The 19,719-nt window shown below is 41.4% G+C and overlaps 1 protein-coding gene across 1 annotated transcript; it reads right to left on the bottom strand.

Annotated features, from left to right (window-relative positions):
• Window positions 1–5,897: 5,897 nt before the first annotated feature.
• Window positions 5,898–19,035, bottom strand: LOC149313397 (5-hydroxytryptamine receptor 2A-like). Its single transcript, XM_089523194.1, has 4 exons — window positions 19,001–19,035; window positions 17,830–18,351; window positions 12,650–12,850; window positions 5,898–7,172 (listed from the first exon to the last, which is right to left on the bottom strand). Exons 2-4 carry the CDS (start codon window positions 18,254–18,256, stop codon window positions 6,373–6,375), a joined length of 1,428 nt encoding a protein of 475 aa, XP_089379320.1. The 5' UTR covers window positions 18,257–18,351; window positions 19,001–19,035; the 3' UTR covers window positions 5,898–6,372.
• Window positions 19,036–19,719: the final 684 nt, after the last annotated feature.

Raw genomic sequence — 19,719 nt, 5'->3', positions numbered from 1 at the left:
GCGTTTATCATTTTAGTAACAAGTGATGGTACATCTCATAAAGAATACCAGTAGCTTTTTTTGCCCATGTTTAGCTTTATAAAAAAACTTGCTCAAGTAACTAATGAACATATTGTTCCTATGTTGTATCAATAGCATTGTAATTACATAGAATAAATATGTACATTAATAAGTAATAGTAATTACTAAGAAATATCTTAGTAAATTCAAAACGTAATCTCATCAGTCCAAGTGTGCTTGACACTTGCTGTTATCTGTGTGAATGAGGTACAGATCTGACAATGGGTAGATCTCCTCATAGCAAGTCTAGTGTGTGGCCCAGAGTTCTGGGGTAATGAAGGAGTTGCTCTTCTCCCTTAACTAGACATAAGAGTTAATTGGCTGATTATTTGTGATCCACCAAGACAGCCATCCTGCATCCCACGCTTCCTCTTTACACATAAAGATTGGGCTACAGAAGCATAAATGATGCTGACTCTTTCTTTCATATGTACTAGGGTTAGGGAGCATGTGAATGGTGCGCGCCCTCTAACCCTACTGCTGCTGCCGCCACAGCCACGCTACAAAATGGAGGCATATATCCCGCCATAGACAACATGCTCATACTTTCTGTGTGTTCACTTAGGTCATGTGCCAACCTGCTGAATCCACTTGTAAACTATGCTCTTATGTGAAATGCATAGCTTTATTTTATTTTTAATTTCAAGTAAGCATGCAGCACTGTTTTGTGTAGCACACATGGATAAAGTTTACACTTTCATTCTCTAGCTTTTTTAAAAAATAGAATCCTACCTTCCTGCTTCCATGGAGCCTAAAAAGGTCCAAACTTCTGCAAATCAAGATTTTGTTTTAGAGACTTGGCATGGGGATAGGTTAAGATTAATACTCTGTGGGAAAAATGCATACCTCTGCTACTTGCACACATGGTGGTTACACTCCAAATCAGTCATCTCATATTTGTGGGTGGAAAAAAATGCAGTTATGTTTAATGTTAGAATCATAGAATAATAGAGTTGGAAAAGACCGCAAGGGCTATCCAGTCCAACCCCCTGCCATGCAGGAAATCTAAATCAAAGCATCCCCGACAGATGGCCATCCAGCCTCTGTTTAAAGACCTCTAAAGAGGGAGATTTCACTACACTCCGTGGGAGTGTATTCCACTGTTGGACAGCCCTTACTGTCAGGAAGTTCCTCCTAATGTTGAGGTGGAAGCCCTTTTCCTGTATCTTGCATCCATTGCTCCGGGTCCTGTTCTCTGGAGCAGCAGAAAACAAGCTTGCTCCCTCCTCAGTATGACATCCCTTCATGTATTTAAACAGGGCTATCATATCACCTCTTAACCTTCTCTTCTCCAGGCTAAACATCCCCAGCTCCCTAAGTCGTTTCTCATAGGACATGGTTTCCAGACCCTTCACCATTCAATGTTGATGATGCTGATAATAATAATAATAATATCCTGCCTTCCTCCTAGTACAGGGACATAAGGTGGCCATGGACTCCCAATACACTCTGATGCCATTTCTATACTTTATCCTTCCAGATGCTAGTCAGCCACTTCCACACTTGTTTCATCCTCTCAGTAACTCCCTGGAGGGCTCTGAAAATAACCACAGTATTATCTTTGATTTATTGATATATTTTAATTGTCACTTCACCCAGTGAATGGTCAGGTTAGTTAAGAAAATGATTAAAAGTCTAAAAAGCCTAAAAGTTAAACAAAATGAGTGTATCTACAATGCAAAAACAATACCATTTGTTACCTCCGAAGAACAGTGTAGGGGCAATCGACTGGCAAAATCCTGGAGAGCATTCCACAGTGGTGGGGGAGGAAATAACCAAAAATGGTCTTTCCTTTTGTCACCAGCCTTAGAGCCTGTCTGAGAAGAATGATTTGAAGGAAGACCTTAGCAAAAACAGAATCCTGAGACCCCACTAGGCTAAAAGATGTTAAGACTGCATCTGCTTGAGATTTTCCTTTAAAGGGCCCTGAGCCTTTAATCAATAATGAAGCAAAGTGCCATCATATTGTTGGTAGAGGCCAGAAATAACCTTGGGTATGAGAGCCATTGTGGTGTAGTGCTTTGGGTGCTGGACTAGGATCCAGGAGACCAGAGTTCAAATCCCTGCTCAGCCGTAGAAACTCCTTGGGTGACCTTGGACAAGTTACAATCTCTCAGCCTCAGAGGAAGGCAGTGGAAAACCTCTGAAACAATCTTGGCAAGAAATAGATTCACCTTCAGGTCACCATAAGTCAGAAATGGCTTGAAGGCACACAACAAGTTCAGTATTTCAGAGATACTGTTGCAACTATATGAGACTGCTAAGAACTGCTGTTCTCACTATTAAATACATTGTTTTTGTTATATGTAAGCAACATTGGACTAGTCAACTCGAATGAAATTAATATGCTATTGTTGAAATTAGTGAGTTTACAATTTTTTGGTCTATGCTAATCAAGTTCTTGTTTGTTCCTAGTGCGGACTGCAAGGTTGATCTGTTCAGGAGGGAAGGGAAACTCTTTGTCCAAAAATACTTATCTTTCCACACAGGTTCAGGGTTCAACCTGCAGTCCGTGTTAACTTGGAGTTGGTGATATTTCAGTTCTCCCTTTGTGGCTTACAATTGCCTACGAATACATTCATGATAGCGGAGACATTCTAGAAAGTAGTGGTAGTGGAGTGACAACAGTAGTAGTGCATAATAAATTTAATTTCTATACCTCTTCTCAAAAATCATATTGCAAATTCAAACACTGTACTAGAATCCAAGGCTTTCATTAACTGTCAAAATTTATCAGTAGTCCTCTATGCGTAATGAGACCAGGGGTCTTAAAGTGAAGTACAACAAAACAAATTTTACCAACATGTATTTAAAAGTAAAAACAATTTTAGTCTGCATCTTGCAAGAAACCTGAGCCTGCCTCCCAGCTTATGCCTTATCTGAAGCGGCTGTATACTTGAAGGATCCAGTGTCCCTGATGGAACTGACACATCACTGATGATTCATTCATTAGGACCGCAGCAGCCCAAGCCACATAACCTAGCACAACTGACATAACTGTGCATACTTGAAACCTGACACTTCCCCCCTTCATTCTTATTTGGGAGGTGTGATGCAGGTCAGCATCCTGAAGAGGTGGGAGCCAGCTTGGTGTGATAGTTGGTGGAACTAATCCTGGGGAACAGTTCCCTGAACCCTGAAAACACATCTCCTCCAGAACTGTTCTGTGGCTGTTCTCATGTGGCAGAACTAGACCAGGACTAATATTTTCATTGATATTGCAAGTGCCACAGGGCAGCAGCATCATCATTAGGATTTGGTGTCACCTGGTGTGGGGTGGCAGTGGCAGTGACACTAGCAGCAGATGGCGCTACCCCTGATGTCCATTATCCTTGCCTGCCCAGAACCAGTTTGATAAATATTTGGGTGAGGCGGTGGACAGCTGTCTACCCTCTCTCTGCCTTACCTGTCCAGACCCAGAAGTACCTGAGCTGTTATTATTATTATTATTAAGCTTTATTTATATAGTGGTGTAAATTTACACAGCACTTAGGGATGCCATATCCCGCCTGGGGGTGGGACTTTCCCGGTTTGGGGCGGGTCCGCACGGGACACCCCCCCCTGCGACAGACGCCAGGCAGGGAAAGGAGCCTCGCATGAGCGAGGCCCGTTCCCTGCTTGGCCTCCGCCGAGGGAGGCGGCCTGGCTTTGCTCCCTCTTTCCTGGCCTCTGTGAAGGCCAAGCCTCCACAGAGGCTGGGAAAGGGAGCAGATTCCTTCTCCTCTTGGGCTTCGTGAACGGAGCCCAAGCGGAGAAGGAATCCTCCCCTCAGCGAGGCTCTTTTTCAAATGTAGGACCCCCCCCCAAAAAAAAGGTCCTACATTTGAATATTTTGTCCTACATTTGTCCCGTTTTGGAGGTCCTGGCTAATGGCAACCCTAACAGCACTGTACATACAAACTTTTAATTAGACGGTTCCCTGCCCTCAGGCTTACAATCTAAGAAGACATGACACAAAAGGAGAAGGGAGTGGAGGATGGAGCCAGATGCCTTCTGGGAAGGCCTCAGTTCCTTTGGGGAGGCCTCATGCGATTGGCCCACTCCCTCTCTCCCTCAGAGGCCAGGATGGAGCTGGAAGCCTTTTGGGAAGGGCTCAGTTCCTTTGGGGAGGCCTGATGGGATTGGCCCACCCCCTCTCTCCCTCAGAAGCTAGGATGGAGCCGGATGCCTTCTGGGAAGTGCTGGACAGAAAGGTGGGTGAGGCAGCAGACAGTCTTGCCCCCCTTCCCACTCTCTGCCTTGTCTGTCCACCTGGCCTGGCACAGAATGACTTGGATGGGCAGGTAGGCAAGTCATCAGCCCTACCTCCCCTCTGCCTCATCTGCCCAGACCCAGAAGGACCTGGATGGTTGGATAGGTGAGGCATTGGACGGCCATGCCCCCCTTCCCTCCCTCTGCCTCACCTGACCACCTGCCTGGCTAGACCTGGGAGGACCTGGGCAGGCGGGCAAGTGGGCAAGGAAGGCAGCAGACAGCCCTGCCTACTTTCCCTCTCTCTGCCTCACCTGCCCACCCAGACCTGGAAAGACCCAGGCATCTGGGTGGGCAGGTGAGTCAGTGGACTGCCCTGCCCTCCCTTTCTGGGAGGAAAGGGAAAGTTGGGCATTGCTCTGCAATGGGGGCATATCTCTCCTTTTACAGACATTGGTAGTGGGGGCGGGGGTGATGAGGGGTTAAGATAGATGATGAGCAACTGCTCCACTGGGCTTTCACCTGGTGCACTGCGCACACTCTGCACCACCTTGTGATGCCCCTGCTACAGGGATAAATTAGGTCTACCAGTGAAGAGTAGAGGAAGAACTGAATTCAAAAGGTCTTTCTCCCCATGCTAATCTATGATAGAAATTCAGGATCCTGGATAGGTAACCAAACAATTAAGACCTACCTTGGGTAGATTTGTTTAGAGAAGACCCTCGGAACTAATAACAATAATCAGAGCAATGGTAACGCCATATTAAAAGCAGCTTGCCACCCTGCCCTCTTTTCCAGAGCTTCTTTAGCATAATTTTCAAGACAACAGCAGTGAAGACAGCAGTAAGAAGGAATCCGCTATACCAAAATATTGTAAATGACTCCTAGCTGGTCATCACAAAAGCTTGTTTTACAGGCCCTCATTGTTCCTAGAGGGCAACATTTCTTGACTGCAGACCTATACTGAGCAGAATGATGTTTGTATCCATGTTGATGGTCAATCAACTTGTTTTTGCTCATGTGTGGCTAACTCCCATGAACTCATACTGATCTGGAGTTATAAAACCTTTACTGTAATCAATAAAATGGTCCCTCTTGCGAATGACAAACATCCGGCATGGCCATGCTTATCTTGGGAACTGTAATATCCCAATTGTAATATTTGAATGTAAGTGTCTTCCTTGGCTTGTTCAAGGTCCACCCTCTCTATACAGCGTTCCAGAGGGAAAGATGCTTTCTACTAAAGATGCCTTCTATAAAAAAGCAAATTGGTGATATTTGCTTCTGCCAAAGACTGAAGGGTGGAACAAACTAAACTAGTTATAACAACTGATACCAAAATCAATGAGAGCATCCCAATTTTCCAATATCTCCTGCTGTTTCCCAAATATCTTCCAGTGTGCCAACTCATGAAGTTTTTGGTTCTGCAGTTCTGAGTAAATGATATTGTAGATTCATATTTTGAAATGTTTGGATTTTTCAGTCATGCATAATACTATAAAATCTCTGTAATACTTATACACAGCAAAAAGCAGCATGTGATTCCAAAGATATACAAATTTACACAACTTTATTTGGAAAATGACTAGTAAAAGTAGAAGAACACAGAGAAAATAACATTGAAATTGGAGAAATGTGCATGCGTGCTTGCTCTACTAACTGTGTATCTTTGGAGGAGCAACAGAGGTAGAGAGAGATCTTCAGAATGTCTTCTCTCTTTGTTTCATCTCTGATGCTTCCTCACAGACTGATACCCTACATGCAGATTTCATGGGTGATTCACATATTTACATTTTAAAAAGCCAAAGGACTTTTTCAAAATTTGTGCAATTACAGGAGATCATATATTCTGTTGAAAATTATTTTTCAGGATGATTATTCAAGATAATAGACCCACCAAGTCTGTTTGATACCTGAAGCATATGATTCATGCATCCACCACCACCACATAGGCATATATCATAGTGTCTAAATTCAGATTTCTCTAGACAGCAGGACAGGATTGATTTGTGGTTATACTGAGGATGCTGAGCTCTTCTTGCTAAGTTGCAAAAGCTTAGGTGGAAATGTCTCCAGGAACATCCAACAGTTGCCATGGTAGCTGTGAATAGGTTCACACAGTCACAAGCAACTAACCTTTTCGCTCACTTTACTGGCATCGCTCTTTAAAGTTCGATCCAAATTATATCTTCCAGTGTTCACTGGAGAGATGTCCTTGGCCACCAATTCTGATTCTTTTTTTAGATGCTTCTCGTGAGCTAACTGAAGTTGGCTTGAATTGTATGCTATGGTAGGGATAGTGTTTACTAAGAACATTTGCAAGGGTTTCTTTTCCTCCCTGTAGTGACATTGGATATATCTTGAGAAAGCAGTTCGATAGGTTTTATTGAACAGCGTATATACAAGTGGATTGACAGCTGAAGAGAGGTACCCAATCCAGACAAAAATGTTAAGCAGCCCCTCAATTACATTTTTATTGCATGCCTCCTTGCAAATGACTGTCATCACATTGGTGATGAAAAATGGACACCACATCACAACGAACAAGAAGAAGACAATTCCAAGTACTTTGGATGCTTTCTGTTCATTATTAATTGATTGCATTGTCCTCCTGCCAGAGACTCCTAGCTCTTTGCTTAGAGAGCGCTGGAAAAACTTGTTTGAAGTAAGAGAACTTTGGGGGAAGAAACTGAATGAAGAAAATTTGGTTCTGGAATGAAGGTCATTCAGGCATAACGTGGCTTCTTTTTGGAGAGATTTTATGGTTAAAAAGTAGGTGATTAACATAATAACCAGTGGGATAAAGAAGGCCACAAAAGAGCCAATTAAGACAAATTTCTCATCCACAAGGAGGCAGCTTCCGTTCTTGAAAACTTTAGAATCATCACGTAGTCCAAACACTGGAACTGGCATTGAAATGCCTAGAAATTGGGAACAAAAAGGAAGAGGAAAACTAAGTATAGTTGTTATATTTTTAACATGTCTCTGCAGTACTCTGATAACATTCCTGGAACTGGGGCTCAGTCATCACTGTGGAGGACAAGGGACATTTTCTTTGAAGTATGCAGCTTTTCTGTGACATGTTTCCTTTCCACAATGATCCAAAATCATATGTATCTGCCTTCCTCCTTAAGCAACTGAGAAGATTTTATTTATTTAAGAAAAGTGAATACAGATCCTTGTATTTATGGGGAGCCTAGGTGGAAACCTTTTGCCTTCCATTAAGTTTTCTGTTATTCACCCAAGCAAATGGTAATGAGAATGCAATATGTATTTAATTTACCTTTCAAAATGATACTCCTGTGCTCCCATAAGCAACAACCATAAATAAATGTTATGCCTAAATGGAAAACAAGAAGGCACTTGTTAAACCCTTGGTCCAGACTAGTTGCTCTGTCATACAGAATAGCAACATTGGTATACTGAGAGGAGTAGGAGGTGTGAGTTTCTTAAGCAACAAATGGACATCCCTGTTTCATTGGAATACCACACTTTAGAAGTTTAAGCTGTGTTGTATTTGGCCAAGTGACATTTGTCATTTGTGCTTAAAGAATAATTTTTATAAGTGTTCTCATTCAGATTTTAACAATATGTGGGTGGAAATCATGTGGCCCTACAGATGGACTGAAGTTGTAGGACTGCAACTCCAAGGAGTCCTCACCGCAGCCTGCTGGGAGCTATAGTCCACCAGCATTGTATGGAGGGCTGCATTAGTGCCTGATATACAATAACGCTACAAAAAAATATGGCAGAATATTCTTGTACAACCAACATGAAGAGCACTTTTACAATTGTGCACAGTTTTTCTTCTTGGTGGTGTCTACTTGCTTGTTTGTTTTCTTTTAAAAATCCCAGAAACATTGGTTTGCAGGAAACCACCTTTCTTCATAGCCTTTGTAGTCTGCTGGATTCATCTGTGGGGAATAGGCTTGCAAGACTATCATTCACTTCCCATGGTATATTTTTGTTTTAAGAGAAAGGCTGTTCTTATACAATATAATGACATCTCTTTCATTTTGAAGAGAGAAGAAAAGAAATGTAGGACAAAGATGTCACTACATTGTTTAATTTTTTTTCCAGTTTGCTTTTTTCAAAGGGCAATTGTTGGTACCAACAAGACTAGACCTATTGAATCAATGGAACTTTTATAAATATTGAGTTACCAAGTCCCCACTAATTCGATGGGACTCTCTTGCTGGCTCTAAGAATTGGATTTCTGTTCATGTATCTTGCAGAGTAGTGGATCATTTTACTCATTTTCATAACTTGTCTGACACCAAATTCCTGGTTGTATTTATACCGTATTGTACTTGAACTATCATTCCAGACCAAGTTTTCCTTTGTTTGGGGGAAATAGAATGTGAGCCTTTGTGGCAATGCTAAGCCTCTCAGAATTAAGGGACGGTCTAACTGAGAATCAACTTCACTGCATTGCAACAAGAAGTGGGATTCCCGATCAACTGTGTATGACATTTGTTGGGTGTGTGAAGGCAAAGCTTATAAACAAAGATGGAAAGGCAGTCGCTATCTAGCCTGACTGGGGCTGGCTCAACCATTTGCTCTTTGAAACACTTGTTGTCATTCTTGTTTCATTACTATTCTGTTGCTGTATACAGTGTTTACCCCTGAGAGTCATGGCTTTTTAATCTGCTTAAGCCATTTAGAAAACTAAAACTAAAACCTGATCCAAATAACACTTCAAGTGGAACAGATCAAAAATAAAGCTGTAGTAAGCCTAACTGAGCTGAAAGGCTTACTGTATATTGTGCTGTTGGGGCATGCATGATTAAAATTGCTGTTCTGTTATTTTTGTATGACTATGGCCTGGGACAGACCGCCCAAAAAGGGTGGCGTGCCAGTGCCTTTTTTCCTGCAGAGGGAAGCCACAGCTGCCAAACCGTGCAGCTTCCCTGTGGAAGAAAAAGAACCCAAGAAAAGTGGGTTCTTTTTAAGCTGCAGGAGCAGCGTAATAAGTGCACCACTGGTGCACTCATTATGTAAGTGCTGTGTGGCAACGTGTGGATGCCGCGCAGCACTTACATAACAATGGTGGCGCCTGTGTACACAAGACGCTGCCATTGTTACACTGTCTGTACATTCTAGGGTTAGGGACCGTGTGGTTGCCGCACAGTCCCTAAACCTAGAACCGGCGCTTTATGGTGGTATGTACTGTGGCTATAAAACCTATTTGCTTACACAGTAAAGGGTCTCTTTTCACTCTTGCATTAGGCAGTCCAGCTGTGCAATTGAGGCGGGGTGGGAGCCCTTTGGTCCAAAGATATATTTCCCTTCCCACTGATTCAGGATCAACCCACACTGTGCCAGTTCTGCTGTGGGGATGCTAACATTTCAGTACCTTTTGTCTCCCAACATTAGTCTTAAGGGCAGGGAGTTTACCAGTTTTACACCTTTTTTCCCCCTCCCTCCTTTGGAGGTTGAAGGTTCAGCACAGAAGACAGTGAGATCTCTGCTGGTAAAAGGAACCAGAAAAGTTGGGTATATTCCCAAAGTGGTGAGCCCAAATGCAACACTTCTGGGAATAAGGATTGTTGCAAGAAAATCTTTCCTTCTTTGACCTCTAAAAAAAGTGCCCTCTTTCTACGGGAAGAGAGTGACAGTCTATGCTCACACAAGCCTAACATCTGCATCCCATGGATGAAACAAACCACACATAGAGTATGCATTTTAACTGTATACTTTACTACTAGATGATGGGAAACAGATAGGCATATTTTGATTGTTTGACTACCAGGCAACAGGAGCCATAAGCTGTAGTTGAAGTGTTTCAGTACTAGACAGCAGGCACCATGAAGGCATGTTTTGATCGACAAAGATAGACTTTGCCTGCTGGAGCCAGGAAAATTGTATTTTGAAAATGCCAACAATGTGGATCTGGTAGATCTCCTAGCTTACACAGAGCAGAGTTTATCCAGACCAAAACTGCTGGGTTATTTTATTCGAAAGCATTTTAAAATCGCTTTTCATTTAAAAAAAATCAAAGTGATTGATAATAACAAAAAATCCAATACAATGCAAATGGTAGAACAATACAAACAATACATTAAAATTCAAAAACAACCAGGAAACAATTTGGAAAATATCTGGTAAAAAATGTCAGTTCATAGCAGAAACACCCAGCTCTGGGATTATGACCAAGACTGGACTGGGTTTACCCAATATCACATGCCCTTCAACTGTCCCAATTTGGCAGTGATGGTCCTGATTAATCCTCTGTCATCCCACTCTTTAATGTTGCTTCTTGATGTTTCTTATCTTTTTAAAATAAAGGATAACCCCCTCATGCCTTGTTTTACCACCCACTGCTGGAATTACAAAACAAAGTAGACTAATGGCCTTTTCCGGTTTCATATCTTGGGCTTGGTGTGATGATTCACGCCATGGATGATTCCAAGGGAGGAAAATGGGCCCCCAAACACCTGGGATTAGCCCATTCCCCATCCTGAATTGTTTGGGGCCTGTCTGCTTGTCTTGTGAACCTGTACACTTATTAAGATTTTCAGGAAAGTCCCCCCACCTCCAATATTACGTGTAAACCCCACTCTCACTGGTGTTAGGAAGGGTGTAAAGATGTAGCTTTGCAATTTGGCTCTGCAAATGATTTTGATTAATACAATTATTCTAATGGTTGATTTGTCCCAGATTGTTTCATCGTGTTAGTTAGCTGCCTTGAGACTTTTTGTGTATGTGAAAAGGCGGGCTATGAATGTAGTAAACATAAACAAACAGTAAAAGGAGTCATTAGTACACAGATTACTCTCTGGAGCAGTATGCTTGACCTACAGACAGGTAGAAATGCAGTCAGACCTACCCACTTGTATATATAGGGTTGCCATAAGTCAGGACCTCCAAACCGGGACAAATGTAGGACAAATGTAGGACAAATGTAGGACAACATTTTCAAATGTAGGACACATTTTTTATAAAAATGGAGGACACGCAAGAATTTTTTGGTGCTTTTTAAAAAACGTTAATATAAATTCATGTTTCTTAGGCATGATCAAAATGGAGGACATTTGGGCATTATTTCTAGACAGATGGCAGAAATGGACTTCCCTTTCTGGCAAAACACCCCCCCATTCCAAAACACACACAACAGCACATTTGGGCTTTTCACATGGCTTTACTTAACATGGCCTCTTGCATATTTCAGAGGCTTATTCCATAACCAAACCCCTTAGGTTTAACACTTAGCAAGGTTTAACATGGCTATGCATATTGAACATGTCAAGGTGGTTTCACCGTTCTTGGACCAAGTGTACTTCTCAGAAGTGTGTACTTGGTCAAGGGACTTTGGTTTTTCTTCACTGCGCATGGGTTTGTAAAAATCACAGCAATTTACATTGGCCTTGCCTCAGAGGCTTTCTGATATCAATATCACCATTAAAGAACCAAAAACACACAGAAAAGGCACTTTGGAAAGTCACACTCTCTTGGCTTCAGAAACAGTGCTTGCATGCCTCTCAAGCTGACTTATATCATCATCATCATCACCTCCACCACCACCACCACCACACTATCACTGTCAAAACAAGGGAGACTTGTGAGCATTAAAAGCACCCAAAACACACTTTGGAAGGTGACACTCTCTCGGCTTCTGAAACAGCGCCTGCATGCCTCTCAAGCTGACTCATATCATCATCATCATCACCACAATATCATTGTCAAAACAAGGGAGACTTGTTAGCATTAAAAGCACCCCCCCAAAAATAAAAACACCTTGAGGCCTCTGGCCACTCACTCACTCACTCACTCATCTCCTCCTCCTCCTCTTCCATTTGCTGCGCGGCCTGGGGCGGAGGGGGCAGAGGAGGAGGAGGTGGGTGGCGCGGTTGCGCGCAGGAGGTGGGGAGGGTGGCGCGGTCCCGCGCAGGAGGCGCACCGCCTCCAGCTTCGCCTCCTCCACGCGGCCGCGCAGCCTGGAGCGGAGGAGGAGGAGGTGGGTGGCGTGGGGAGGCGGGAGAAGCGCAGGAGGCTCCGCCTTCTCCATGTGGCCGCGCGGCCTGGGGCAGAGGGGGTGGAGGTGGGTGGCGCGGCTGCACGGGGAGGTGGGGGAAGGTGGTGCAGCTGCACAGGGAGGCCCCGCCTCTACCTTCGCCTCCTCTGCCCCAGCCTCGTTGCCCTCCTCTTCATCCGCCTCCTCTGCGCAGCCATGCACGGTGGAGGAGGAGGAGGGCAGCAAGGCCCTGCGGGCCATGGCAACCCGGCTGCAACCAGGGTTGTCCCGGTTTTTGGCGGCACCCAGGACGGGAGGGGGATGGTGCCGCCAAAACCGGGAAAATCCCGGTTGCAGCCAGGTTATGGCAACCCTATGTATATATCCTCCTGTAACTAGAACTCACTCATTATGTGGCACCTAAGAAACTAGAGCTCTACTCACCTACAGATATAGTCCAAACAGCAATGATTTTTGTAAAAGCTTTTGTTCTCGAATTAAAACGGCTGTGATGGATGGGGCTTCGTATGGCAATGTAGCGATCCAGAGAGATGGCACAGAGATGCATAATGGAGGCAGTGGAGAAAAGCACATCTAAATAGATCCACACAGCACAGAGGTTTCTAGGCAGAGGCCACACATATCCTGTAACCAAGCAGAGGAATTGAATGAAAAATATGTCATATTTGATGGGGTAAATGGGATATTTACCACTATTTAGTTGATAATTAAATATATGCTTGATCTATAATAAATATCTAAGATGGCAATGTCTATTTACAACTGCTATATAAAATAAATATAAAATAGCCATATTTTCGTGCATTATGTTATACTAAATGCCACATTTCCACTTGATTATACTTCATCAGAAGATTTGATATATACAACTATTTCCCTCTGGGAAAGGAAGTAAACTTGAAAGATTTTTTTAAAAAATATGGGACTTTCCAATGACCTTACATCCATTCTGTAATAACAATATAGAACAAAATATTAGAATATGTGTACCAAAACTAAAGAAAGCCATCCACTTTTATAGACATTAAATAAATGACATTGCATAGCATTTATTTTAGGGATTGTTCCTTATCCTCCGCTACCCAGTATGTTACAAGCAACCACAGAACCAGAAAGGGAAACTGAAGCAAGCATATTCATGGAGAACTCCTTGCAGAGCTTGGAACGAGATGGGGAGATGTATGAGATGAAGCAAAAGCCCTCCAGAGAGAGGTTGTAATTGTAAAGAAAACAACAATAATGACAATAACAGCCAGAATCACATTTATAGAGAGAATTTGAACCAGGGGTAGAAGGTGGCAAAATTAAACTAAAATGTTTTTGAAAAAGAAACAAAATCAATATCCAAAAGGGGAAAAACCACTAGGAGGATACAGGGGTGCAGAGTGCATCAGGTAACAACCAGAGGATGACAACTGCTCCTCAAACATCTGCCTTTGGGCAGAAATGGGCTGTGGTGTTTGCCTATGTCTCTTTAAAATGCCGAAGAGATGGTGTCAGTAGGATGAGGCTTAGTGGGAGGAGAAAGAAGAAACCTACATTTTAAAATATAATTTTAAAACATTTTTAATTTAAAATTTAAAAAAAATTAACATTTTCTTTAAAAACAACATATTTTACCAATTTTTCACTTCAACCCCATGAAACTATGGTGGAGCTGCCTCTCTTTGCTGCGCAACATTACCACAGCAACCAAATGGTGCGGTACTGCTGCGCAGCAAAAAAGAACACACAGAAGCAGCTCCAGTTTGTGGCACAGCTGCAATGCCACAAGTACCGTAGGATGGCATGGTGCAGCTGCACTGCATTTGGATGCAGTGCAGCTGCAATGTCACCGACACGTGCAACATGGCAGCCCCCACACGTACTAGGGCTCGGCAGCGTGCAGTTGGCGCATGCTACCGACCCCTAGTTTTGGCCCTAGGCCGGCGCAGAGCACCTGTGTCTATCGTGCCTAAGGATATTTAGGCTGTGCATAATATATTGTAATTTAAAATTATAATTTTAATTTTGCTGGTGTTTATGGCACAACTATTACCATTACATTCAGTTATATACAGAAATTACGAATAATGATTATCATTTGTACAAAAAAACAACAACATTACAGTGGGTCCTTGTTATCCACTGGGGTTTGGTTCCAGGGCCCCCCATGGATAACAAAATCTGTGGATGCTCAAGCCCCATTAAATACAGTTGCATAGTTAAATGGCCTCCATTATATAAAATAGAATATCAAGGTTGGCTATTTGAAATGTATACTTTTTTTGGAATGTTTTCAAGCCGTGGATGCTTGAATCCATGGATAAAAAATTCCTGGATAAGGAGGGCCAGCTGTACTAAGGATTCTGTATGCTATGGTTTCAGAGGAGGTCGAGGAGGGTGACACCATGAGTTACCACACCAGGTGACACCAACCCTAATGATGCCATTGCCTCCTTTTTGAAAATAGTTTTTTTCCCCTGGTATTTCCAAACTGACTGCTGACACTTTTTGGTAGTAATGCTTATATAAAAGCCACACAGATATTTATCTATTCATTTTCAGTAAGCACATGAACACACTGAGAAGCTTGTCATTAGGAAAAAAGAGTTCTCCCCATTGCTGCTGTTTAAAACAAAATGTGAGAGGAAGGAAGCAAACTAGTTATGGACGCTCTGCTGTTTGCTCATTTTCTTCATACAATGCTTCAGTCTCCCGATTCATTGGTGCGGAGAGAACTAAGTATAGTTGGCACCACTCCTAAGGTCTTCTAAGGTGTTTACATTCAACTGCAGCCCTTTATATAACATTCATACAATATTAATAATTGGTAGACATACATCTACTTGAGATGCTCACTTAGGGTGACAAACAAAAAGATTATGCCCTTAGCTTCTGACTTTCCCACACTATCTTTAATGTCATCTTTTTGTATCTTATAAAACATTTCAATATTGTTTATCCACTTAAGCTAGTACATAATGAGAACATAAGAGCAACATTTCTGGATCAGAGTTCCACCTAGGCCAGCATTCTCTTCACATGATGATCAGCCAGGTTTCTCCAGGAATAATAATAAATAATAATAAAACTTTATTTTTACCCTGCCTCTCTATCAGGATCAAGGAAGCACACAAAAGACATGAGTGCAATCCCAGTTGTGTTCTCCAGCAATTGCTTTATGGATTGATGTGGCTGAACACTAGAATGCATCAAGGGTGGAACTATGAGACAGTTAAGCTATTCTTCCTATGCTACCATACTTCACTAATTAAAAAGACTTAAACTGCTTTTCAAGCATCTTAACTCCCTACACCTTGCAGCTAGCCTTCTGAAACACTACAGCTTTCTAGCCTCGGGATACATCTATGATGCCAGCCATTTTTATACAAATTGCTCCAAGCCACAGCAGCAGTAAAGAAGGAAACAGAAGCAAGTCGCTCTGTCCACTCACTCACACCTTCCTGATAAACTATTGCATCTGTCCTGCTGAATGTATCCTAATGAAACTTTTTGACTTTCTTGGTTGGAGCCACCTCAGTGCTCCCTTTTCAGAACAACTTACATAACTATACACACACACACACACATTTCTTTCTTTCTTTCTTTCTTTCTTTCTTTCTTTCTTTCTAAGTTCTTATTTGTAAAGACTGATTCTGCACAAATCTCCCTGAATGTATTTATCTGAAACTTGGTGATCTTCTTCCCCATAGAAGGGACAACTACTGTCTTCCAAAATTTCATCCAGTTCTTCCAAGGAATTTCATGGAAGTTTGGTACCCCACTCCTCCTTTCAAGGTATAGAGCACAAATCCTTTGCACCCATATGTCTGTAATTTGCCAAGGGGCTCCTATGCCTTAAAATAACAAATGTATACATGGCATTATAAACACATGGTATGGATGAGTAAATATCTGTGTGAGACAAAAAGGGGATAGTAGGGTTTAAAAAAATAATTTTATATACTTTCTAGCCCGTATAAATATTGTTTGTGAATTACAGCCTAGGAGAAATAAAAAATGTGTCTTAGATAACATATCTCAAAAATTACTAGACCTAAATCCAATGGTTAGTTTCAACTAGAGTAGAGCCATTTTATGAATGAAATTGACACAAATGCTGACTTGCCACGTTCCCATTGATTCCATGGTTCCTACTTTGGTTAGGACTAAAATGGGATATAGGCCAAGGGCGAGAACAGTGAAGCTGTCCAAAGCTCTAGCCAGCACAATAATCAGTGATGAATTGAAGTCTTTTACTCCAAGTCTCAAGTCAAGACTCAAGTCCTTGCAAGATACTTTCAAGTTAGTCTCAAGTCTGGGAGCCAACTGTAACAGAAAAAAAGGAGAGTAGTAGTGGAGTGTGTGTGTGTGCAGTGGTGTAGTTAACTAGAAAATCAAGAAGATGTGCTCAAAGTTAGGTTAAAAATGAAATTATCATAGGCAATTTATCAAAATTGCATCTTAGAAAAATTAGGTCTACTCAGCAGCCTGTCTCTGTTGCACATTGGAGGAGCCTTCTAAAGCTTTTCCTAGAAGTAGCAGGCAAGATGCGCTACCATAAGATGGGGCATACTTTTCACAGGGTAACAGCAAGTGAGTTAGGCAATGGAACTGAGGCAGGGATCTACAGGAAGCAGGGTCTTCTTGTACAAAACACATAAAGTGCTGTTTCCATCACATGACCAGTAGGCAAAAAGCAGTGATATGAAAGCATACTTTAAAGAAGCAAAACCATTTCCCATTCAGTAACATTTCTGGATTAAGTTAGTCCAGCAAGTCAGTTGATAAAAATATACAATTCGTGAGCCAAGTTAGTACATAGTTGATTGCAAAATAAATGCATAATTTATTATAATTTATTGCCATTTTGCTCTATATGTTATAGAACTGACTGTGGAAGTTTTAAAGGGTTTTAATTATTTTTGTAATTTGATGGCTATAACCTGTATTTGGTTGTCATGAATAAACTGTTCTTTTCTATAATTTATTGCAAATCATGTCCAAGTCAAGTCATTGAGACAATCTGAGTCCAACTTGAGTCTGAGTCAATCAAGTTGAGTCTACATTACTGCAATCAGTGATGTGGTAGGAACTGTGGTACATGCACAATTCCTATTCCTGATTCAAGCTATTTTTAGAGCAGATTTTAGGAACCTGGTTTTCCAAATGTTGCCTTCTTATAATGCAAATGTTAAACATAATAGACTTTGCATTGCTACCCTTGAGAAATACATGACACATATAATGTACATTAAATTAAACTTAACATTGCTCTGCTTGCTAACCATTAACATAATGGGAGTTTCTTCCCTGCTACTCTCCTTCCTCCTTGCAGCTCTTTGCACCCACCAAACCTGCTCCAGAGCATTTTCCAGTCCTCCAGGAAAGGCAGTTTTCAGAGAAGGGGGTATTTTACCCTCCATAATCCACTGAAAGAAGTAGTTCCATCACTGGAGCAATCCTATTAGAGCAGAAGTACAATTTCTACCTTGCAGTGCTGTAGTTCGCAAGACTCGCTTTACATAAATCACGAGAGACTTCTGCTTTAACTTTTGTTTATATTCGCTTATGTTTTCTCAAAGTACATAGACTGTTTAACAGGCTGCTGCTGTACTCACCATATAGTATGGTCAGCATTGATACAGGCATGACAAGAAACCCCAAGAGCATGTCAGCTATTGCAAGTGACATGAGGAAATAGTTGGTAGCATTCTGCAGCTTTTTCTCTAATGATACAGCCATGATGACAAGAATATTTCCAGCTATTGTTAGAATCATCACAACAACTGTTAGCAAGGCAGGCCAGTTTTTCTCCTCCTGAAGAGGACTGTTTTCATGAACAGATGCGTTGCTGAGTGGAGAGAGACTCTTCTCGCAAGAGCAATTCATTACATCTTCAACATATGAGGTCAGATTATACACATTAGACATGTTAATCTCTTTAGAAGCCAACATATTTCTGCAGAGTTTTCTGTTTTGGTTCAGTTGTAGGAAGGTGTTTGCTGTTTCATCCATAGAACTCTTTTCTTCATAAAGCATATCCATTTCTACAAATGCAGAAGTCAGTGAGGATATACCCAAAAAATGTAAATTGCAACTGTTTTTTATGATATATTCTTGTATTCCTCATTGGTGCAAAGCTGGAAAGAAGATTTTTGGGAGATTAGTTGACTTTTTCATTCTTAACACAAGACAAAGTTAACATTCAGTATATTAAAATATTCTCAGTTTCACATACAATCCAGTGACAGCTTGCACTAAGAATCTAGCTGTAGGACCAAACTCATTTACGGACTGTAAAATGATGATACAAGGCTACAGAAAGCAAAACAAAACAACATATATAGTGTACAAGCACCTCATTTTACAGCTTGGCTTCCCAACCATAATGATATTTCCCATCAACCTTATTTTTACATTGGTATTTGGCAATATAACTCAGTGTAACTCTATATCTTTTTTTAAAAAATAATCTTTATTCAATTTTTTTATATAAAATAGTGTAACTCTATATCTATCTATATCTCCATATTTATTTTCTGTCATTAGTTTTTGAAAAACTGATTAAAAGCTTCCAGCCAAGGTAATTAGATTTGTTTCTATTTATAGAGCTTTTTCAATATTACTACCGTCAGGTTCCTGTCCTATTTCAGCATCAGTTTTGCAGTGTAATGTAACTAATGCTCCATACAGATTTCATAATTTGCTACAACAATTACTGTGGTTTGTTACAGACTGAATAATTACTAATTTGTATAATTTTCAAAAATGCTTATAAGGAGAACTTACAGTGTTGCTGAGAGATCCTGCAGACACGGTTCATGCTTCACCTTGATTTGCTTGATCGTTCAATGTCTGCCAACCTGAGGTCCTTTTTTCCCGCGGTCTTCACAGATAATGGCATTTTAACAACAGTTTTGCTGACTTCTGAACTACCCTCTTGTTCTCAGTGGTTCTTCTTCATCTGTAAGTCTTTGCTAACCACAGGCTGCTCCACTGACAAATCCCTTTGTCTGTGTTTCCTCTTTAAGGCAAGCGATGCTGGAAGAATTTTCTCTGAACAATCACCAAAAATTTACAAAAGCTGGAAGCATAAGTCTCCATGTAAGTCTCTGCTAAAAGAGATTCTAGCAGGGAGGTAATTTCTTTCCCACTGATTTGTTTAGGATTTGAGATCCCCGACTAATTAAACGAAACAAACAGCAAAGGTAAAAGAAGGGCAGACCAAAGAGGGATGGATTTGTTTCTTACATGCTGCAGTCTTGCTTATTTCAGCATATAGAGCTTAGATTTAAACAAAACAAAAAATGTCCACAGGTAAGAAGTAGAGTAGCCTGTGGTAGCTGCAATATGCAAAAAACTGAAGGAGGCAGAAAAAATAGGCTAGGAATGGTACATGCTGGCAAACTGTAAACAGATTATACCATACTAAAAGCTGCTCACATCGTGGCCTTAAACCGAGCTGTTTACACTTTGGCCGTAGGAGAGGTTATTTGGGAATAAATGTG

This window comes from Sceloporus occidentalis, unplaced genomic scaffold (genome assembly GCF_023333645.1).
Source record: "Sceloporus occidentalis isolate IW3139 unplaced genomic scaffold, rSceOcc1.0.p SCAF_4, whole genome shotgun sequence".
Taxonomy (NCBI): Eukaryota; Metazoa; Chordata; class Lepidosauria; order Squamata; family Phrynosomatidae; genus Sceloporus; species Sceloporus occidentalis.
The sequence above is the reverse complement of the archived record's forward strand: the minus strand, read 5'-3'. Positions and strand labels throughout refer to the sequence as shown.